This window comes from Thamnophis elegans, chromosome 14, assembly GCF_009769535.1.
Source record: "Thamnophis elegans isolate rThaEle1 chromosome 14, rThaEle1.pri, whole genome shotgun sequence".
In the NCBI taxonomy this organism is placed as follows: Eukaryota; Metazoa; Chordata; class Lepidosauria; order Squamata; family Colubridae; genus Thamnophis; species Thamnophis elegans.
In genome coordinates, this window is record NC_045554.1 from 7,219,564 (window position 1) to 7,243,493 (window position 23,930).

The 23,930-nt window shown below is 42.5% G+C and overlaps 1 protein-coding gene across 1 annotated transcript; it reads right to left on the minus strand.

Moving 5' to 3' along the window:
- Positions 1-7: 7 nt before the first annotated feature.
- Positions 8-23,569, minus strand: LOC116517320 (acyl-coenzyme A synthetase ACSM4, mitochondrial-like). Its single transcript, XM_032230209.1, has 14 exons — positions 23,132-23,569; positions 19,518-19,705; positions 18,698-18,908; positions 17,362-17,572; positions 16,294-16,437; positions 15,285-15,441; positions 11,548-11,627; positions 11,080-11,203; positions 9,849-9,929; positions 8,087-8,188; positions 6,959-7,086; positions 5,404-5,503; positions 3,123-3,242; positions 8-245 (listed from the first exon to the last, which is right to left on the minus strand). Exons 2-14 carry the CDS (start codon positions 19,701-19,703, stop codon positions 159-161), a joined length of 1,731 nt encoding a protein of 576 aa, XP_032086100.1. The 5' UTR covers positions 19,704-19,705; positions 23,132-23,569; the 3' UTR covers positions 8-158.
- Positions 23,570-23,930: the final 361 nt, after the last annotated feature.

Below are 23,930 nucleotides of genomic sequence, written 5' to 3' on the forward strand. Positions count from 1 at the left end.
TGGTTTGATGGAAGACTGCTTTTAATGTATGGCCCCTATAGGTTTCAGTGGGAGAACTCAAAGCCAAGCCAAAGAACAAGTCGTTTCGAGAGGTAACAAGGCTTCTGGATCACATCAATGAAAGAAAACGGTGGAGATAAAGCAAGCTTTCTATAGATTTAAACTCGGCCAAATTCTTGGTCTCTTAATTCATTCCGTCGGATCTTTCCCGTTTGGGATTTTGGTAGCTGCTGGACAAATTCCACCTATTGAAGACAGAAACATGCAAAATGAGGGCCATGTAGGGTAGATCCTAATGAGGTTGTCTTTGCAACCTTGATTACTAATCAGTGACGAATACTCTGGAATCCATTGTTTTTTCAACTCAAGTCATCTTTAAACCGATTGGAAAGTCACTACAAAAGATTTCGATTGCTAAAAGGAGGCGATCCAGTTTTCCGGAGAGATTTGTTCTCCTACAGTTTCATTGTTAACATAATTCCGACTAACTTTGAATGTTGGTGAAGGGGAATACCACAAGTGCAAAGGGAAGGTTAGCCCAGATGCCTACAGGGTCAACATACTTACAGTGTGGCTTGGCAGGACCCATTGGAGCTGCCACCAGACTCCGACAGCGAGGGGGGTCTTATGAGTCAGCCCTGGCGGAGGCGGAGGACCCTGGACAGGGTTCCGACTCCGAGCAGGGCACAGAGAGACTAGTTGGTCACCAGGTGACCCTGAACCTTGGATCAGTGGGGAGGAGACAAGAGAGAATGACACAGAAACCACCTGTGAGTTGTTCCGGGATGCACGCAGGCGAAGGGCTACTCGGCGTAAAGAACAACTAAGTAATTACAGGAGGTAATTACGCTCAGCTGATGGTCATTAAGTTCCTCTCCTGATTATAAAAGAGACTGCTTGGGCCACGCCCTTCTTGCGGAAGTCAACATTCACAAATCAAGAGAAACCAACTTGGATAAGTGGTTTGCTGTGAGAAGCCTGTTTGCAGTGCTGCGTAGGTTTATAGGACTTTTTGCCAGAGTGATTATCTCTTTGTTTATTTTGGGCTTGCAGCCAACAAGAGTCTGGACTGATTAAAACATTCTTTCGTACGTCTGTTTTGGCTTTCGTTCCTGGACAGAGAAGGGAGGGGTCAGAACAGATTTCCATTCATGTACTAATTGTCTGGGGGGGGGGAAATGGACTATCACACCCATTGGGGGAAATAAGATCTTGAGCTGGGGACTCAAGTCCTCTTTAAACCGATTGGAAAGTCACTACAAAAGATTTCGATTGCTAAAAGGAGGCGATCCAGTTTTCCGGAGAGCATGCAATTTGCCAACGTTTCCTAGCAATCTCATTTCTTTTTGGAAATGCACCAGCGTGCTTACTGTCCCTGTCCTACTGTCCCCATTTATCCGTACTCATTTCCTTTGTTCATGTCCATGTTTATACTTATACCTGTTATCTTGTACACGTTTGACAAACTAAATTTAAAAAATAGCAATCGTTTAAGGAGAGGCAACGCTTAACATTTTATTCATGGAATAACAGAGTTGGAAGGGACCTTGGAGGTCTTCTATTCCAACCCCCTGCTTGGGCAGGAAACCCTACACCACTTCCAACAAATGGTTAGCCAACCATCTTCTTAAAAACTTCCAGTGTTGGAGCATTCACAACGTCTGGAGGCAATTTGTTCCACCGATTAATTGTTCTGATTGTCAGGAAATTTCTCCTTAGTTCTAAGTTGCTTCTCTCCTTGATTAGTTTCCACCATTGCTTCTTGTTCTACCTTCAGGTGCCTTGGAGAATAGTTTGACTCCGTCTTCTTTGTGGCAGCCCCTCAAATATTGGAACACTGCTTTTCTATCTCCCCTAGTCCTTCTTTTTATTAAACTAGACATACCCAGGTCCTGCCACTGGGTATGTCTAGTTTTGTCATTCATAAAGTCAGTTGTTAATGAATGGACATGTATAATGTCAATATTTATTGACATTATTATTGAGGAAACTAGATGTGCCCAGACAAAGGGGGGAAAAGCAGTAAGGGGTGATAGGATAGCAGTCCTCCAATATTTGAGGGGCTCTAAAAGAGATGAGGGGATTGACCTATTTTCCTTTTTTTTTTAATAAAAATTTTTATTGAACACAAATTAAAACATTGGACACAGCATAACCATCATGACAATGTCTTACTAAGGATATATCTATACTATACAATATCTATACTAAGATATAAAGTTATACATTATGACCATCACATTTATTTACATTTGGTCTATTCAGTATTTGCAAACATAAAAATATCCTATTTCCATCCATATTGCTTTGGTTTTAATCGTATAGACATTTTCACTGTTACAGTTTCATGCATAATTCTAATCTCCGTTCTATACATCTTTTTTTTTTATTCAAAAAAAATTTTTTTTTATTTTGTTACTTAAACAACACATGCCCACACCAGTGGGAAAAGAAAAAATCAAAACACAGAGAAGACAAAAAGAACAAAAAACAAGGCAGGGAAAAAAAAAGGAAAAACAAAAGAAGAAAAAAGAGGGGAAAAAAACACAGAGGTATATATTATAAAAAAGTATATCAGCTGGTTACAACATGTTTTGGTGCATCTCTTCCATTCATTCATATTGATTCAAATATCTTAACTCAAATGTTTACCATATTGACATCATTATACCTCCACTTTTAGTTGACTACAGTTATTTAAACATCCTTCATCTTAACTATGCCAAAAGGGATTGACCTATTTTCCGAAGTGAAAGAGGTCAGGACAAGAAGTCAGAGAGATTGAGAGAAGTCAAAGAGAGATTCACTCTAGAACTAAGGACAACGTTTCTGGCAGTGAGAACAATTCATCAGTGGAATGACTTGCCTCTGGAAGTTGGGAATGCTCCATCACTGGAGGTTTTTAAGAAAAGAAAGCCATTTGTCCAAAATTGTATAGGATCTGCTAAACAAGCAAGGAATTGGGACTAGAAGATCTCCAAGGTCCCTTCTAACCCTATTATTCTACTATTCTATTTTCAATTCTCCTGCCATTGGGAGCCATAACGATGCTTGGATTCATATTCATATCTTCAGGGAGTTTTTTTTTCCAGCGCTCTTCCAATATAGGAATAAATACTTGCCTTTCTGGGGTATTTGTACGGCGCAGTCATTCTTTTCACATGTTCCTGAAGTTCCGTGGTTAATTTCTCCTTATTGTGTGTTGCGTACTCCGTAGACAACACCACAAATGCCTTTACTACCTAAAAAAGCAGAGATGGAAAATGCCCACGGATGACTGATATTTTTTTAAAAAAATGTTTCCTGAAACTTTCTAAAATTCTCCGATACTTAAATCCAGGGTGCATTTACAGAAGGATATGACAGAATAACAGATATAAGGAATATAATATCATATCTTCTATTCAGATCATCTTTCTTCCCAAGGTGAAAGGTTCATGTATCCATTTCAGAGGAATCTTACAGAGCTATCCTAAGCACACGAATTAAATCCTCAGCACATATCTTTACCATTTATATTGTTTTATTTAATTTCCTAGTATGGTTTATGTTGATTGCTTATTTAGTATCCTATGACTATCCCTAAGTGTTGTATCTTATGATTTATGATGTATGTATTTTTATGACGACTATTGGTATGGTCATGATTTTTCACTTTTATGATAAATAGCTTTTATGTACACTGAGAGCTTATGCACCGAAGACAAATTCCTTGTGTGTCCAATCACACTTGGCCAATAAAGAATTCTATTCTATTCTATTCTATTCTATTCTATTCTATTCTATTCTATTATCTCTACTCTACTCTACTCTACTTTACTCTATTCTACTCTACTCTATTATCTCTACTCTACTCTACTTTATTCTACTCTACTCTACTCTACTCTAATATCTCTACTCTACTCTACTCTACTCTACTCTACTCTCCCAGTTCAGTTCTGTTTATTTCATACTGACTAAAATAGATGGAAGTCATCAGAGGTGGGTTCCTACCAGTTCGCACCTATTCGGTAGAACCGGTTCGTCAAATCTACTGAACCGGTTAGAAGAAGTTCCACCAGTGGATACAGAAAGCCGACCACACCTACAGAAGAGGTTCCAAACTTTTTTGAAACCCACCACTGGTCCTTGGATATGATTATTCTACACTATCATGCTCCTATTTATAAAACTCAGGGCCTTTGTGAAAGGTAAGGATGACTACTGCATTTGTGGTGCAATCAGAACATTGCGTGTGTTGAAGTTGTTTTAACGCAAACCAAAGATGCCTTTTAAACAACAAGTATACATCATATTCTTATGCATGCCAGTGCTGTGTGTGAGGTCATTTAAGGTGGTTCTGACAAGTGTCGTCGGCATCTTCATATCCAGTCATATGGCTGGCAAGCCACTCCCATCCGGTCACATGGGCGGCAAGCCACTCCCACAAAGGAGGCCACACCCACAGAGTAGGTTTGAACAATTTTTGAAACCCACCACTGGAAGTCATCCATTTTTCCTAGCACGAAGGAATAAACTTTCCAATTGCAGCAGATCCTGTTCAGTATTACAACCTCCATCAAGCCTGAGGGGCACAATGGTGCAGTGGTTAAGGGGTTGAACCAGGAGCTCTAAGACAGATCCAACTTCAACCATGAAACCTCACTGAGTGACTTTGGGTCTCATTTTCTTTCAACCTCAGCTGCCACGAAGGGTAGGGTTTTTTTGGGGGGGGGAATGGAGGAAGGAATGTTAGCTTTGCCAGCTTGAGCTTCAGGTGGAAAAGCAGACTATAAATTTAATGCGAACAAATCAGTGGTGGGTTTCAAAAATTGTTCGAACCTACTCTGTGGGTGTGGCCTCCTTTGTGGGAGTGGCTTGCCACCCATGTGACTGGATGGGAGTGGTTTGCTGACCATGTGACTGGATATGAAGATGCCGACGACACTTGTCAGAACCACCTTAAATAACCTCACACACGGCCCTGGCATGCATAAGAATATGATGTAAACTTGTTTTTTAAAAGGCATCTTTGGTTTGCGTTAAAACAACTTCAACACACGCAATGTTCTGATTGCACCACAAACGCAGTAGTCATCCTTACCTTTCACAGAGGCACTGAGTTTTATAAATAGGAGCATGATAGTGTAGAATAATCATATCCAAGGACCAGTGGTGGGTTTCAAAAATTTTGGGAACCTCTTCTGTAGGTGTGGCCTGCTTTCCGGGTCCACTGGTGGAATCTCTTCTAACCGGTTCGGTAGATTTGACGAACCGGTTCTACCGAATAGGTGCAAACTGGTAGGAACCCACCTCTGGAACAAATGAACAAATACATTTTAAAAAGTTTGGATTCAAATCCAACTTAATGTTAGTGTGTAGAGATTATTGGTGTGGTGTGTGTGTGTGGGGGGGTCTGCTTACCTCTCCTCTGACTGGATCAGGACTGCTAACAGCTGCAACTTCTGCTACCGCCGGATGCTTCAATAGAACACTTTCTACTTCAAATGGTCCAATACGATACCTAGAAAAAATGGAGCGTAACTAGTCAATACTGCGGAAACTTATACCTTTATAAACTAGAGGCAAAGGGACACGGTGGCTCAGTGGCTAAGACACTGAGCTTGTCGATCAGACAGGTTGGCAGTTCGGCGGTTTGAATCCCTAGCACCACGTAGCTCCCGTGACTTGTCCCAGCTTCTGCCAACCTAGCTGTTCGAAAGCACGTAAAAAATGCAAGTAGAAAAATAGGAACCACCTTTGGTGGGAAGGTAACAGCATTCCGTGCGCCTTCGGCATTGAGTCATGCCGACCACATGACCATGGAGACGTCTTCGGACAGCGCTGGCTCTTCGGCTTTGAAACGGAGATGAGCACCACCCCCTAGAGTCGGGAACAACTAGCACATATGTGCGAGGGGAACCTTTACCTTTAAACTAGAGGCACATGGCCCTAAAATCTGCTGTGGATGTCCATTTTTGGAACACAAAGTATGTTGTGACTCTTCCATCCGTACACAATACTGCCTTGTAGATCAACCCAATAATATGACAAGCTGGTAGAATTACAGGAGGTTCTTGATTTATAGTAATAGCAATAGCAGTTGGACTTATATATCACTTTACAGTGCTTTACAGCCCTGCTCTAAGCAGTTTACAGAGTCAGCATATTGCCCCCACCAATCTGGGTGCTCATTTTACCGCCCTCGGAAGGAGGGAAGGCGGAGTCAACCTTGAGTTTGATGAGATTCGAACCACCAAATTGCAGCAGCTGGCAGTCAGCAGAAGTACTGCATTCTAACCACCGTTCCACCCCGTCTATAACCACAATTGAGGCTAAAAATTTCCAGTGAGGCAGTTGTTAAGTGAGTTTTGGCCCATCTTTTCCTTTTGGCCACAGCTGTTAAGGGAATCCCTGCAGTTGTGAAGTCAAACAAGTATCAGGCCTGCATTTATGTTCCTTTTAGAATGCCACACTTTCTCTTATTTCATTATGCTGTTTCATTAGTATAGTCGATGGGAAGGGGGGATAGAAGGAGTAGGATTGTGGAATGTATTGTTTTCATTCTTTACTAGAAGTCAAGGTCATCCTTTGTCTCTGTACTTTGACACCTGACCGGAAGCAGCTGGGCGTGGATGCCAGCGTGGAAGAAGAAGATTGGACCATGTGATGGATTTGTGGGTGTGGGGACAAGATCATGAACTTTTAACTGGGTGGAATTCTGATCTCATTTCCAGTATTGGGATTCCATAGCATAATGCCAACATGTCTGTCTTATTAAATTGGAACTTTAACGATAGCTGTGCCTTGGACTCGGATTTAATTCTGCATGATATTTGGAACGCTGACAACAAGAGCTTTGAAATGTGACATTTTGAAATTTGCCTCGGCACTCGAGGTATGCCAAATTGCCACCTAAGCTTCTCTCTTAGCTCGGGAGCACAAAGCTACGAAAGCAATGCCCAGAAAGGAAACTGACCCAGATGATTTGATGATATCGTCAGATCGTCCGATGAACCTAAAGTAGCCATCTTCATCCATCACTCCTCTGTCTCCAGTGAGGAAAAAGTCCCCGCGCGTTGTGGCAGCCATTTTTTGAGGTGCATCCTGAGGAGAACATTTCAGAAGGATACAATTAGCTATGTAAATACCAATTCAATGTGAGTCCGTAGGGAGAGTTTCATTGGCCACTGATATGGGTCAGTAAAGATGTATCCCCCACTCAAAGGAAGGGACACAATCTAATTTACTCTCTAGACTCTGTAACTAGTCCAATCTTCACAGCCTTGTGGACTTCAATTCCCAGAATTTCTCAGTCAGCTCTTGTAGCTTTAAGGTAAAGGTTCCCCCGTACATCTGTGCTAGTCGTTTCCAGCTCTAGGGGGCGATGCTCATCTCCATTTCAAAGCTGAAGAGCCAGAGCTGTCCGAAGACATCTCCGTGGTCATGTGGCTGGCACGACTAAACACACGGAGCACTGTTATCTTCCCACCAAAGTGGTCCTTATTTTTCTACCTGCATTTTTACATGCTTTCAAACTTGTAGTTTGGCAGAAGCTGGAACAAGTAACAGAAGCTCATCCCATTACGCAGCGCTGGGGATTCGAACCACTGAACTGCCGACCTTCTAATCAAAAAGCTCAGTGTCTTAGCCACTGACCCACCGCGTCCCTTGTATCCAGGGGTGGGTGACAAATCCTGGCGCTACCAGTTCACTCGTGCTCACTCATGCGTGTGCATGCGCAGAAGTGTCCGGGTGGATGGGCAGAACCTTCCACTGCCGCCACCACCAGTATGGCCAATCCGGGCCGATCCGGGAGCAACCCACCTCTGCCAGGGGTATCCACCTGTGGCGACTTGTGGACGTCAACTCCCAGAATTCTGGGAGCTAATGTCCATAGGTCTTAAAGTTGCCAAGATTGCGTAACCACGCTTTAGACATGTCTGGGTTTTGTATGTTTCAAAGGGTGGATGAAAAAGTCTAAAAACGTAAACCAAAAGTAAGGAAGATTGTGAGACATTCTTCAATTTTCTATTAAATAACAGAGCTTCCCGAGCCTTAGACAATTCCTGAGATTTTTCCCAAGGCTACAAGAGAGTTTACTTACAATGTACTGAGTGAAGAAGCCAAGGGGTCTTTCGGGTTTTATCCTGACTGCTATTTCACCTTCTTTTCCAGGAGGCAAAATATTGGCTTCTTGGTCTACAATCTGGAAAAGAAATATGCCACTCAACCACTGGCCTTTATCTAGGTATATAGGCAATCTCTGAGTTACAATCCCCAATTGAGTCATCACCTTTTAACGACCCCATAATCCCTTGTGGAGTGGAGTGTAGGAATGGAACTAGCAAAATGTTTTAATGGCCAGATGCTCTTCCTGTCGCCAATCTGGAGTTTTGTTCAGCAGATATATTCTCATGTGCAATATTCTCAGTTAAGTGACTGTTTGAAATTATACCATCACTGAAAATAAAAGTGACTTATGACTGTTGCACAATCCCCATGCTCACGTGATCAAAATTCAGAGGCTTGGCAACTGGCATGTATTTATGACGGTTGAAGGGGCCCAGTTTAATGCGATCCCCTTTTGTGACCTTCTGACAAGCAAAAGTCAACGAGGAAGCCAGGTTCACTTAACAACTGGGTCACTAACTTAACAACTGCAGTGACTCACTTAACAACCATGGCAAGGAAGATTTGTGAAACGGGCTAAAAGTCGCTTCACAACAAATCTTGCTTAGCAACAAACTTGGGGGCTCAAATATGTTAGGAATATAATCTAATGGTTGGGTTGGCAATATATAAATCATGTAACAATGTTGTACCTGTTTCTTTAAATCATACTGTAAAATGTGATTGGTTGCTGTTTCCTCAATCGGCCATAAGAGGGAGCCAGAATGACTGTTAGCTCTCCGTTTGTTAGATGCTGGGCTGATCTGATCTGAGTGTTTTGGAAGCTGGCTGTTAGAAAGTGTCGTGAGCTATTGTAAGTTTTGCAACTGCTAGCAAACTTTGAGTACCAGACTGTTTGTATATTATGGATTATGTTATTTGGATTATCCCTTAACTGAAAGACATTGACGACTGACTGTCTTATCCGTGTATGACTTGGACTGTTTGATGGACTCTGATACTTCTATTTCCACGAAAGTAAAAGCCTATTTAAACTGCAGTGTCTCTGTATGCTGGTTTGTGTGTTCTCCAACACAACTCTCACAACGCTTTTCTGAACACTCCCAACGGGGAGCTTACCTAACAAAATACATAAGTTGAAGATGACCTGTAGCCTGTTTTGATAGCCTGAAGCAGAGGTGGGTTCCTACCAGTTCGCACCTATTCGGTAGAACTGGTTCATCAAATCTACCGAACTGGTTAGACGAGGTTTGGAAAGCCCTGCCCGGAAAGCAGGCCACACCTACAGAAGAGGTTCCAAAATTTTTTGAAACCCACCACTGGTCCTTGGATGTGATTATTCTACACTATAATGCTCCTATTTATAAAACTCAGTGCCTCTGCGAAAGGTAAGGATGACTACTGCGTTTGTGGTGCAATCAGAACATTGCGTGTGTTGAAGTTGTTTTAACGCAAACCAAAGATGCCTTTTAAAAAACAAGTTTGCATAATATTCTTATGCATGCCAGTGCTGTGTGTGAGGTAATTTAAGGTGGTTCTGACAAGTGTCGTCGGCATCTTCATATCCGGTCACATGGGCGGCAAACCACTCCTATCCGGTCACATGGGTGGCAAGCCACTCCCACAAAAGAGGCCACACCCACAGAGTAGGTTCGAACAACTTTTGAAACCCACCACTGGCCTGAATGCATTTAATCTGAAAACCAATAGAAAGAAGAAGATTGGAAAATACCAACCTGGACATCGTACGGAAAAAGAGCTTTCCCCATGGTGCCTGGCTTAATTTTCATTTCTTTGGAAACGGAACAAATTGATCCCTATATAAAAGAAAATTACTTTATAAGAAATACACGCACATACACACAGAGCCTTATTTCCTCATTTCCCCCCATGATTTTAGAAAAACATACAGTTTGTCCCACAGACATTCACAGAGAAATCTGTTTCAGTAGGTTTCCTCACAAAAAAAGTATGTAGATGTCTTTAATTTCATTCCAAGCCTACTTATTCTTGTCAGTTGCTTTGTGACATCAGTAAATCATTTAAAATCAGTTAGAACTGGATTCTTGATTACCTTGTCTATTTTTTTCCTCAGTAATATCTATAGTTTAGTGCCCCTAAACATGAAATACTAGCTGAATACTCGTGCTGCGCTACGAAACTATTTGTTCGGGTTTGATAAATCGACACAGCTTGAAAATTAATGAGTAGTTACAATCAGCCTCTCCTCTCCCCCTTCTCTCCCTCAGTCTGACCCCATTGATCCACTCCTATCCCCTTCTCTCCCTCAGGCTTGCTCCACAGAGGCATCTCCTATCTTATCCCCTTGTCTCCCTCAGTCTAAGTCCTTAGCATCAGAGCGTTGTTCAGGTGGGGAGGGGGAGTAGAATGTCTAAATTCCCACGCCCAAGTGGCAGTTGGAACAGAGTTCTTTTCAGATGGAGAGGGGGGAGTAGAACTCCTTAGCATCAGAGCGTGTTTTATGAAATACTAATGATCTGATGGTCATTTCAAAAAATCCTTTCTTAGCGAGCAACTAGAAGCCAAGAGGAACATATGTGCCAAATTTCAAGTTTGTAGGCTTTACGGTTCTGGAGATTTCGTGATGACGCGTGAGTGATATTTCGTTTATATGTATATAGATTTGCTCGGTAAGAAACCTTTGAAACATTAGGAGCCAAAATCTACCAAGCTACTACAGAGATATCAATTATACATTTTTTATTTATTTTTTTCTCTTCTTCTAAAGCTAAAACAATATTTCAGCCTCTAGAGCAGTGTTTTGCAAACTCAGCAATGTTAAAATCGATGGACTTCAATTCCATGCTGACTGGAGAATTCTGGGAGTTGAAGTCTGCATACCTTAAAGTTGTTCAGGTAGAGGTGCAGTTCTCTAAACGTACCTGGGCGTTTCACAATGTTTTAAAACAACGGTGAGAAAGTCACTATAAATTGAATAGAACTTACCATTTCTGTCTGTCCATATAGTTGATAGATATCCAGTCCTGTCTTGTTCTTCCATTCTTCCACCACTTCAAGACTTATTGGTTCTCCTCCACTTATACAGTATTGGAGACTCTTGAACTTGAAACTGAACGAGAGTGTACACAAGATTATTAAGAAGGTGGACATTAATATTTTGGGTCAGGTTATAAACAAAGCATCAAAAGAATTCTGCTAGAAGTATTACTGAGAATGAGGCTCATTTTAGGAACTGTTAACTGTAGAAGAGTAAGCAAAAACTAGGCAGGGTGGAGTTACGTGTGTTATCAGCTTAAAATCATTGCGTTCCCACAAAGGATCCAAGGTTAGCTTCTCCCGAATTTCATTGACTCTTATCTGAAACCTCAGGAGCAGATTAGATTGATAAGGTTCAAAGTGGGTTCTGAACATCCTGACAAAAACACAGTGTTTAAAAGTTGCTTCCCACCATACCTGGTTAAATCTTCCCTCAACAAGATGCGAAAGAGGGTAGGAATACTCAGGAAAGCAGTGATCGGAAATTGGGAGAGAGTCTAAAAAAAGAATACATGTGTACAAATAAGAAGAGAAGCCAAGGTTGTGCACGGATTACATACAGAACTGTTCTGACCCCCTCCTCCGTCCAGTAACAAAAGCCAAAATGAGCTTAACTAGAATGTACTTTAATAGCAAGACCAAAATCTCGGTGACTGAAAGCCAAGCAAACAAAAAGATGAGGACCTTGGCAGCAACTCAGACAAATCTTGGCAGCAATCCAGCCTGCTAAGTTAGTTACAACAGTTCTCTTTAGTCAATGCGTTGACTTCTGCAAGAGGGCCGTGTGCACAAGCAGTCTTTTTTATAGTCTGGAGAGGAGCCTAATGACCACCAGCTGAGCGCAATTACCTCCTGTAATTGCGTAATTGTTCCTGACGCCTATTAGCTCTGTGGATCCAGGAACAACTCACTACTGGCATCCAGCTCACTCTCCCTTGTCTCCTCCCCACTGGTCCAAGGCTCAGGTGCCTCCTGGTGGCCAACCAGCCTCTCTGTGCCCTGCTCAGAATCAGAACCCTGTCCGGGGTCCTCCACATCCTCCAGAGCCAACTCATAGGGCCCCTCGCTGTCGGAGTCTGGTGGCAGCTCCAACGGCTCCTGCTGGGCCACAACATAGAACTAATTCAAGGGCTGATAATAAATTCAACGTTAAGCTGAGTTGGGTTCTAGCCCAAATGAGCTGATGAAGAAAAACGATAAGACACGAAGGAGGGGTTCTAGTAGATACTTCCCCTACTCAAACTGGAAGATGTATCTGCACACATTTTGGATTGGAGAATAAAAACTTTTGAGTGTAACTTGACTCCTGAGACATGCAGTTTTCATGGTTGGCTACTAGTTTACAACATAAAATTAATTTTCTATATATTTTATAAATATAATCTTATAACAATTTGATAAATTATCATTTACAATTATTTATTAATAATTGTAAATGCATATTTATTTATTAATGGTAAATTATTATTTACAATTATTACTTAACAATTATTACTGCACGACTCAAAAAGAGAGCTGTGAAAATAACTATACACCCCTCACATCCTGGACAGAAATTGTTTCAACTTCTACCCTCAAAATGAAGCTATGGGGCACTGCACATCAGATCAACTAGACACAGTTCTTCCCCAAATGCCACCACTCTGCTAAACAACTAATCCTCACAACACTGTCAAATTATTTACTAAGACTGTATTACTAGAGGAAGAAGAAATGGGGAGGAGAGGTAGGGGAAGAAGAAAGAAGTAAGGAGAGGTGGGTGGAAGGGAGAGAAAGAGAAGGAGAGGAGGGAGGAAGAGAGAAAAAGAGAAGGAGAGAGGGTAGGAAGGAGAAGAAAGAGGGGAGAAGTAGGGGAGAAGTAAGGGAAGGAAGAAGGGGAAGGAGAGGAGGAAGGAAGGGAGTAGAGAAGGAAGGGAGGGAGAAAAGAAAAGAAAGAGAAAATAAAGTGAGATGTGGAGGAGAGGTAGGGGAAGAAGAAAGAGGTAAGGAGAGGTGGGTGGGAGGGAGAGAAAGAGAAGGAGAGGAGGGAGGAAGAGAGAAAAAGGAGAGAGGGTAGGAAGGAGAAGACAGAGGGTAGGAGTAGGGGAGAAGTAAGGGAAGGAAGACGGGGAAGGAGAGGAGGAAGGAAGGAAGTAGAGAAGGAAGGGCGGGAGAAAAGAAAAGAAAGAGAAAATAAGGTGGTGTCATAGCAGGTGTGAAGGATGGTAAACAATACATTCCAAATTATACCTTATACCCTTTTAAATGGAATAATAATAATATAAGAATGGCAAAGAAAAAGAATAACTATGTGAATGTATGCCTATAACTGCATGTAAGAGAATAGATGACAGTAAAAATATAAAGCACAATATAGGTAAATAATACTTGATCATAAGTAGCTAAGTATAAATAAATAAAGAAATGTATATAAAAATGGATAATAACGAGATTATGAACGCAAGATAGAAATGTATAGAAGGGAAAACACTAACTGCAAAGAAACCGATTCGGAAGTGCTGTATGATATACGATGGAACTTATTGTTCCTATGTTGTTTTTAAGTTATGTGGTTATTTTTGTTAATGTGTTTATGTGTTCTGTTGATGTGCTTATGTGTATAAAATAAAAAAAAATAAAAAAAGACTGTATTACTATTATTCTTCTCTTCCTTCCTAGTACCTATCTCTTTCCACTTCTGAGTATAATTATGTTGCTTGTATCTTTGAAATTTATTTTGTTTTATTTGTTTCCTAGTATAATTTGATTGCTTTTTAGTAACCTATGGGTTATGACTAAGTGTTGTATCTTATGATTCTTGATGAATATATTATATTTTATTTTTCTTTATGTACACTGAGAGCATCTGCACCAAAGACAAATTCCTTGTGTGTCCAATCACACTTGGCCAATAAAGAATTCTAATGTTCTAATGTTCTAAATTATAATTTTATAAATTTATACTTTATTTACACGAGTACACTTTTTATACTCGTAGATTTATAATTGTATAATCTTTAAAAAAATTAATTTTAAATTTCAGTTCTAACATTTTTATTCTTATGTACTTTTTAATATTTTGATACTGTACTGTGTACCACCCAGAGTCCCTCTTTGTGGAGGTTGGGGGAGTGAGTGTCCAGCATTGCAAAATATCAATAAATACATAATGAGGCATATAATATCAAGCAACACATCAAGAATGGAGCTAGGTTAGAACTTGATAGATATTCTTCAAATATTGGTTGTGAGTTATGTAGGATTGTTATATGCGATAGGCACAGAGGTGGTGTTCAGCGAGTTCTGAGAGGTTCTGCAGAACCGGTAGCGGAAATTTTGAGTAGTTTGGAGAACCGGCAAATAGGCTGGCCACGCCCCTGCCTCCCTGCCTCCCAGCTGATCTTCTTTTGTTGCCCTGAGCAGGAGAACGGAGCTGGAAAGCAGGTTCGTGGGGTGGGGAGGGAATGTGGATTTTGCAGCATCCTTCCCCTGCCACGCCCACAAAGCCACGCCCACAAAGCCATGCCCACAGAACCGGTAATGTTAAGTCTATCCCCATTAGGAGACTAGAGTTGTGCAGCAGAAGTTAGTAACAAATAAGTCACTGAATAGTCACTCACAGCCACCAAAGGTAAAACAAAGAATATCTTTACTTGTGTAACAAAAATAGAATAGACTATAATCAGCCTTCTAGTATATAAAACAGTCTCTATTTACAATACGTTGAAGTTACAGTTGCTCAACTCACGATTTACCATGTAGACAGGTAACTAACATACAGACTAGCCACCATCCAATACACGGTCTTCTCTCCCAATACTAAGCACATACAGTAACAGCAGTGGTGGGTTTCAAAACTTTTTGTAACCTCTTCTGTAGGTGTGGCCTGCTTTCCGGGTCCACTGGTGGAACCTCTTCTTACTGGTTCGGTAGATTTGACGAACCGGTTCTACAGAATAGGTGTGAACTGGTAGGAACCCACCTCTGAGTAACAGTCAGTAACACTCAGGAACAACAGTAGAACCAGTAGAATCAGTAAAACGCAAGAAACATCAGGAGCATCAAGGAGAACTCCATACTAGTTCCTACTTCCTTTTTGAATCCCACCACTGGGTAGGTGGCCATATAGGTTCCGCCAATGAATAAAGAAGCAGGAGAAAGAAATGTCATCTTACTCTTAGGATGGTCGTTTTCTCTAACGTTGGTAAGTTATGGATGAAGACGCAGGATCCCAAGACCCATGGATCAAAAAATGAGCCCAGGGCAGCCACCACCCAGCTCGTATCTGCTGTGCTCCATGTAAGGTCCGAAGAGGTTGTGTACAACCAGGATCTGATAAAAACAAAGAAAATCATATTGCGGTAAGGTGGCAGGCTGAACCGAAGTAGTCCTCATGCCTGAACCAAACTAGGGTTTCATGATATTAAGCTTTAATTGTCCATATAGAAATTGCAAGGTTTGCTTTTAGGACATAGTGCGGTTAGAAACGGGTTAGAAGGAAGTCTGTACATGAAATATGCTGAGGCAAAGCACCTATTTTAGCCCATCTGCTGGCTTGGCTGTTAATCTGTTTGGTGGACGCATATTGTTAGTTCCTCAAAATACGAGCTATGTATATCCGTTAGCTGACCCATGTATTATGACATCCTGTAGACATACTTTCTGTAACTCAAGGGCAAATCTTGAGGGGTGTTTCCAAAACTAACAGATGGCTTTGGCTGAAAGTGATAAACTATATAAGGAAGTTCCTGGATTTCACTCGGTGTTCAGGCCATTTATTCTTTGCTATGAACCTGCGCAAATAAACTTTTCCTTCTCTGAAGAGCTGACTTGTGTGTCCCGTCATTTCCTGCAACAGCGGGGAGCAATTTGATGGTCCACCAAGCCAGCCACTGAATTGAAATTGATGGAATGTAAAGGGACTGATGAAATTGATGGGACGGAATTGACCTCTTATCATTTGCCATTGAAATCAACTAAACGGTTGACAGACTTTCGGTGTGATGAGTTGGACTCAATGATTGACAAGTCGTATTCAAGGATGTGGCCAGTTGGCCACTTATAGCTACAGTAGAACCTCTGGCCACCAATGCTCCTGTCTACTATTTTAAATGTCCAATATACCTAATGATGAATTCACTATGATGGATTTTCACTGGGATTTTGAGGGAATTTCTTTCATACCTTTGGCAAATGATGGGTCTGAACCCCAGGCTCCCTTGACTGTGTTCAACCATCTTGGGAGCCCCTGTGGTTCCGCTGGTGAAATAAACCAACATGGGATCATTCATCTTGGTTTTCACACAAGTATGATTGGCAGGTGCCTCTCTGTAATAAATAACATCCCAGCAAACATGTAAAACATTAGAAAGACAGATGATGGATGCAGTCACATTCAACCTCTCCATATGATGATAATACAATACAATACAATAGCAGAGTTGAAAAGGATCTTGGAGGTCTTCTAGTCCAACCCCCTGCCTAGGTAGGAAACCCTATACCGGACCACTAATAGGATCTGCCAAATGACCGGCTGGGCGGGAGTGGCTAGGTGGTCATGTGGTCAACTGAATGTCACTCATGTCAAGTGGCGAATCACCAGCCTCTTCCGGCCCCTCCCAGCCACTCCTCGCCTGCCCGCCCGGGGTCCTCAGGGCCCCAACAGGAAGCAGTTGCTGGAGCTAAGTAGCCACCAGGAGAAAGAGTTGGCAAAACAGCTCAGTTCAAATTGGCCGAGAAGGAGGCTCAGCAGAAGCTCCTCACTGAGGACTACGAACATGGGCTTTCCAAGCAGAGGGAAGACCTGCGTGAGTGCAAGGCCAGGTACCCGTACCTGGAGCCTCAGCGGGCAGAAATGGTCAGCAAGTTCCAGGCTATGATGCTGTCCCACTGGAACGAGGCCCTCCGGCTCTTCGCCACCAGCGGTACTTCCCTCCAGCCTTCGCCCCAAAGCCCCCCACCAGGAGGCTGAAGCAGACCCTAAGTTGGAATTCCTGTCCCCCTCTGATCAAAAAGACCCCCGAAGGGAGAGACTCTCTGCAGCAACACAAGCGTTTATTGCATGTATCCGTCCCAGGGGCCGTAGTTTGAGGACCCCTGATTTAGTGCAATATAAAAAATGCAAATAATTTTTCTGCGAACCACCAAGATTTTCTCGCGGACCACCGGTTGGTGACCACTGGTGTGAGGAATGATATAGCTCATAGATTCACAACTGTGCATCCTGAGAAATACACTCTCCAAGATACTCACCTGAGTAGCTCATCGAAGTTCAGCCATCCTTCTTGCTCGCCATCAGAAGAGACCAGCAGCTTGGTTTTCAGAGAGGCACACTGTGGGGCAATGGAATCCACGGTAGATCTTAAGGCCTCTGTAGTGATGAGACATTTGGCTCCCGAAGCTTTCAGCCGGTACTCGATGTCCTTAGCACTTACTTGCGACGTTGCGGGAATGGCCACAATTCCTGCAAGATTGATAAGATAGGGAGTCTGTGTTCTGACCGAGGCTTCCCAAGAGCATGGAGCAAACTCCTTGTCCCGACAAAAAAACCTTTTATTAATTTCCTGTGGAATTCTGCTCATTCACATCCAGCAAAGTCTTTCAAGGGAGGATTTACGGTCACAGACCTTCTCTGGCTTGGAGAGCTGCCAGGACGATCTCTGCAAAACTTGGCAAGGAATCTTGGAGAGTCACGAACCAATGAAGCGAACTAATTGTCTCCTGCAAATTCCACTCCCCTTTCGCTCCTCTTTTATTTCCGCTGGGAGGGGCCATTCACCCTCCACCTGTGGCCTTACTCCCTAGTCGACCCCTGTTCTTTAGCTGTTCTATTCTTATCCTGACCCAGGCTTCCCCAGCAGCACAAAGCCAAGTCCTTGTCCCGATAAACCCCCTTTCTTTAATTGACAGTGAATTCCTCTCCAGCAAATCTTTCCTCTCCCACAGTCTTTCAAGATGTAGTTCACAATTGCCAACCTTTATCAGGCTTGGAGAGTGGCCAGGCCGATATCTTTCAGACGCCACAATACTTGGCAAGAATGCAGGAAAGAACTAATAGTCTCCTGCAAACTCCACTCCCCTGTCGCTCCTCTTTTATTTCCTCTAGGAGGGACCACTCACTGTCCACCTGTGGCCTTACTCCCAAGTTCGACCCCTGTTCTTTAGCTGTTCCCTTCGTCTGGCAACTCTGTGCATGCGCACACTGGGAACAGGCTCCAGCTGTTCCTCTGCCTCAGTGGTGTCAGACTCTGAAGGCAGCTGATAACTGGCATACAGCCCTGGCCCCCTCTCTGCCTCTGACACAGAGCCCTCATCAGAGCCTTCCCCAGACTCCAGGACTGGCCCATCTTCCTCCCCAACCTCCTCACTGTCTGAATCTGCTGTGGGCGGGGCAGGGGTGGCCATCCAGGGGTGGGATTTGGAGGTCCTCCAAACCTGCCATAATGTTGGTTACGGGTTCTCCCGAATCTGGGCGAGCCCCTACGAGCCCACCCCTGAAGCCACCTAGAATAGGTGAGACAGGCAGCAAATCAATTTAACAAATAAAATAAATAAAAATGACATTTTTTAAAAAAATAAATAAATTGACCTGTCCTAATGCAAGCCATGATCACCAGCCACCATTCCGGAATCCGGGAGAGAACGACCAGGATTCTGTCGCCTTTGCGTAGTCCACATCGGTCGGTGAGGATGTTGGCCGCTTTCCTGGAATGGAGCCCCATCTCTTCAAAGCTCCATCTGACCTCCCCTCCTCTTCCATTGACCCACCACAGGGCTGGGATGGACGATCTTTTTCCATCCTACAAAATGGAACCCCGTGAAACAGAGAGAGGAATGTTTAAAGGTAAAAGTTCCCCTCGCACATACGTACTAGTCGTTCCTGACTCTAGGGGGCGGTGCTCATCTCCGTTTCAAAGCCTAAGAGTCAGTGCTGTCCGAAGACGTCTCCGTGGTCATGTGGCCAGCATGACTCAATGCTGAAGGCGCACGGAATGCTGTTCCCTTCCCACCAAAGGTGGTCCCTATTTTTCTACTTGCATTCTTAACATGCTTTCAAACTGCTAAGTTGGCAGAAGCTGTAATGGGAATTGATGGGTCCTTGGTGCTCTCTGAGTTTGCTTGTTTTCATGTAGATGTTTCCTAGCACTGATGATGTTACCTAGTTGGGTAGTGAGAAGTCTACAAGAAAATAAGCAAGCTCAGAGAGCACCAAGGTCTCCATAGTCCCCCTCCTCCTTTTTTTCCCACAAACCCCTCTCCCTTCCAGCCCTGATGCGGTTACCTAGCCGGGTAATGAAACGTCTGCAAGAAAATAGTGAAGTCTTCTTGTCGTAAAGGAGTGATGGCAATAATTTTGAAACAAAGAAAGATCTTACTAAAAAGAGACCCAAACCACCACCCCCATTTACCTTTTCTATTTGAGTCCATTTATCCAACACATCACTGGCAAAGTTGAAATATTCTGGTAGTGGGTCCTGTCCTTGGATTACAGCTTCATACTGTGCCGCTATAGGAGAGCTGAAATATCTGGAATATCTCGGAAATAATTTAGGGATCCTTTTCCATATCGTGTAGCAAGAAAGTGAAGTTTTCATGGCTGGGAAAAATGAAAAAAAATGCAGTAGCGTTAGCCAATATTAGCCTCCAGAGACTTAATCTAGAAGACTGAAGGACTTAATCTACCAAAATCAGCGGGGAAATCATAGTGTCAGCGTTCCAAATATCATGCAGAATTAAATCAGAGTCCAAGGCAAAACTATGCTTAAAGTTCCAATTTAATAAGACAGACATGTTGGCACATAGCTGTGGAATTCCAATACTGGAAATGACATCAGAATTCCACCCAGTTAAATGGACAAGTTCATGATCTTGTCCCCACACCCACAATCCATCACATGGTCCAATCTTCTTCTTCTTTCACGCTGGCGTCTCCACCCAGCTGCTTCCGGTCAGGTGTGAAAGTGCGGAGACAAAGGATGACCTTGGCTTCTAGTACAGGGCGGGGCATAACCTTTTCCTAGGGGGTCACAGCAACACTTGTAATAACAACACAAATAATTCATACACCATTCGAAAGCCCATCAAAAACTGAGTTTATTGACACGATTTAATAGTCAGTATGACCACCATTAGCCCTTCGAACAGCATTCAAACGAGGTGGATAAGAACACAACAAATCTTCAAACAGTTCCGTTCGATTTTCCAGATTTTTCAACACAGTTTCCAAATTCATTCTCAAAGTTTCAACCGAATATCGATTTTGACCTTGCTCCTGAATCATCAGAGCTTCCACTTCATCCTTAATTATGGCCCCAATGTTCTCTGCCGGATTGAGATCTGGCGAATTTCCCGGCCAGACGTCATTGCCCCAAAATTCGACATTGTTTTCCTTTAACAATTGCTGAGTCGCATTTGCACGCATGCAAGGAGCTTTGTCATGAAGAAAGACAGCCTCACCAACCACCAAGACATTGTCTGGATCACTGAGAAATGGAATGACATTCTCCAATAAAATTTTCTCACGGAAATAACTGCCATCCCAGGATTCCCCTTTATCCTTCAAAACCCAATGCAGTTTCTTGGCTGTGAAAATGACGAAAATCCCGATGCAAGTCGGATTGCGAACGATTTGTCGATATCGTTCATGTTTGGCGATGTCGTCGACGTCTTTAGCCCAAATTCGATCGTTCTGGAAATTCGGTTTTCGAATGGCATAAACGAAGAATTCGTCAGATGGCGCCAAATGAAGAAAATCTTCCTCGGTCCATTCAGACAACCAATCGCACAACCAAAGCCAATCTTGAACGTGTGTTTGAGTTTTCAATGGTTTGCAAATGACGTGGAATGGCTTCAAACCTTCTCGTTCTCGATATCGGCCGATTGTCCTTTGATCAACTCGTTTTCCACGAATTTGAAGGATTTCTTGGGCCACTTTTCGGTTTCCTTTTCGTTGTTTGCAACTGCCAGTTGCAATGATGGCTTTGCTTTCTTGGGACAGTTGCAGAGGACGCCCTTCTCCAAATTTTGTGAAACATTCTTGGGCTGTTTTGTTCCAATTATCAATAACCCAATCCGGATGACGTTTCAATTTGTTTGCAATCCATTTTCGATTGATAAACGTCGCTCCAGCATCGCGAGCCTCTCGAAAGGCAATGCATTTTATTCTGTCAATGATCCTTTGTTCTTCCGAATCGAATTTTCCAGCCATTCTTAAAGCAAATTTAACATTTAATAGCTCATTCAATTCAGTTTTTTATGGGCTTTAAAATGAGGTGTCGCGGAAGTTGTAAACTGCTGTCGATCTTGCTGTGACCCCCTAGGAAAAGGTTATGCCCCGCCCTGTAAAGAATGAAAATAATACATTCCACAATCCTACTCCTTCTATTCCCCCCTCCCATCGACTACACTTAAAGAAACAGCATAAGGAAATAAAAGAAAGTGTGGCGGGCCAAAATTCTAAAAGGAATATAAATGCAGGCCTGACACATAGTTCTTTCAAAGAATTTCTGGTTGCAAGTTTTTATAATCGCCCTTTCAAATAAACGTGTATGCTATTGAAAGAATGGAGGGGCCAAGAGAATGAAGGGACATGTGAGCATGTCTGGTATATGAATTATACCAGGTGGTGCAGTGGTTAAATGCAGCACTGCAGGCTACTTCAGCTGACTGCAATTCAGCAGTTCAGCGGTTCAAATCTCACCGGCTCAAGGTTGACTCAGCCTTCCATCCTTCCGAGGTAGGTGAAATGAGGACCCAGACTGTGGGGGCGATATGCTGACTCTGTAAACCACTTAGAGAGGGCTGAAAGCCCTATGAAGTGGTATATAAGTCTAACTATTGCTATTGCTATTGCTATTAATTTTTTTAAAATTTTTTGTAGGTGACCACTGCAGTGAGACTGTTATATGCTCAACAATGGGAAGAGTCACACGTATCCACAATGGAGGAAATAGTTGAAGATGATGAAGCTTCCTAAATGAAGAACATCTTCACGGCTGGCTGGGAATCCTTTATGAACTGAGGCATGAAATGGGAAAACATGCAGCTATGACTTGTGAGTTTAAAGGATTGGTGGGGAAAACTGGATAGTAGAAAAAGGTGACCTCCCTGAGTAAGAGATAAGTTTGTAATTGTACTTCTATTTGCAAAGGAAATTGAACCCTCCCTCCACCCTCCCTCCCTTTTTCTTCTCTCATCCATCTCCTTCCTTCCTTCCTTCCATCCATCCATCCTTTGTCCCCTTCCCCTTTTCCCTTCTCATCCATTTCCTTTCCTCCCACCCTTCCCTTCCTCAGCCATTTCCTTCCTTCCTCCACTTCCCTTTTTCCCTTCTCATCAATCTCCTTTCCTCCCTCCCTTCCTTCCTCCCTCATGCATTTCCTTTCCTCCTTTCCTCTCTCCCTTCCCTTCCTCATCCATTTCCTTCCTTCCTTCCTCCCCTTCCCTTTTTCCCTTCTCATCCATCTCATTTCTTCCTCACTTCTCATCCATCTCCTTCCTTCCATACATCCTTTGTCCCCTTCCCCTTTTCCCTTCTCATCCATTTCCTTTCCTCCCACCCTTCCCTTCCTCATCCATTTCCTTCCTTCTTTCCTTCCTTCCTTTCCTTCCTTTCCTTCCTTCTTTCCTTCTTTCTTTCCTTCCTTCCTTCCTTCCTTCCTTCCTTTTATATTAATTTATTTTTTTATGCTTTCTGTATCCCTTTATAAAAATGTATATAAAAAAGGGAAGAGCTGAAGGACCAAGTTAGGACCAGAATTCTTCTGGAGAAAGTCTATCTCTGCGGTCGCTAAGACTCAACCACAACCAGATGGCACAATTTCATCAAATGTTGTCAATGTTCTGTTGAAGATTTGGGAGCAATTTTGGGAAGACACATCCAGCTCAAGAAGCTAGCTAGCCCTTCCCCAGAAGCCATTCTACTACTAACCCACTATAACTTAAATAATAGGCTGGACAACGAGACTACATTTTCAATTTGGTTCAAACATGGAACATGAGGTTGATTCACCCATAAACTGACCTGCGAGATGTGCTAGTGAAGAATCCGGTTGGAAAACCCAAAACTTGTGGGGAAAAAACCAGAACTTCTTTGATTGCCTTTCTTAGTTGTCTGGTGGCTGTGAAACAGAACTCCGTTTTCCCTGGAGAAAACTAACTGGACAATATGACCCTTAAATATAATCTCATGGTTGAGGGATGCAGTGTAATCCAAAACAGCTCACTGAATTTCTCCTTTAATAACTGACACGCTTGTAAAATATTATCCTAAAATTGACTCCTCTTTTTAAAGGAGGAAAGGATGAACTCTGGCCTCAAAAGAAACACAGCAAACAACACACAAAGTTCCGGTTATCTTGATTTTTTTTCCCTTCGTCCATCCCCTGCGTTCGAAGGTCAGAGGTCTTGGAGATTTGAGTTTGTCCCAAAAGTCCTGGATGAGTCCCACTTATGACTGCATGTCTGTACCTTTGTTGCTTGTATCCTTACGATTTATATTGATACTGTTTCCTGATTGTCTATTTGTACCCTATGACTATCCTTAAGTGTTGTACCTTATGATTCGTGATGAATGTATCTTGTCTTTTTATTTACATTGAGAGCATCTGCACCAAAGACAAATTCCTTGTGTGTCCAATCACACTTGGCCAATAAATAATTTATTCTATTCTATTACATTCCATTCCATTCTTAACTGTTATTCTATTCTATTCTATTCTATTCTATTACATTACATTCCATTTCATTCTTAACTGTTATTCTATTCTATATCATTCCATTCCATCCTTAACTGTTATTCTATTCTATTCTATTCCATTCCA

What these genes read in the sequence shown, in the direction of transcription:
- LOC116517320 (XM_032230209.1), bottom strand. Translation starts at nt 19,703, where the DNA reads ATGAAAACTTCACTTTCTTGCTACACGATATGGAAAAGGATCCCTAAA. An exon ending in AACTTCGATGAGCTACTCAG is followed by an intron (nt 16,438 to 17,361) that starts GTGAGTATCTTG and finishes TATTTATTACAG; the next exon opens with AGAGGCACCTGCCAATCATA. An exon ending in CGTACAAATACCCCAGAAAG is followed by an intron (nt 246 to 3,122) that starts GCAAGTATTTAT and finishes TGTCTTCAATAG; the next exon opens with GTGGAATTTGTCCAGCAGCT.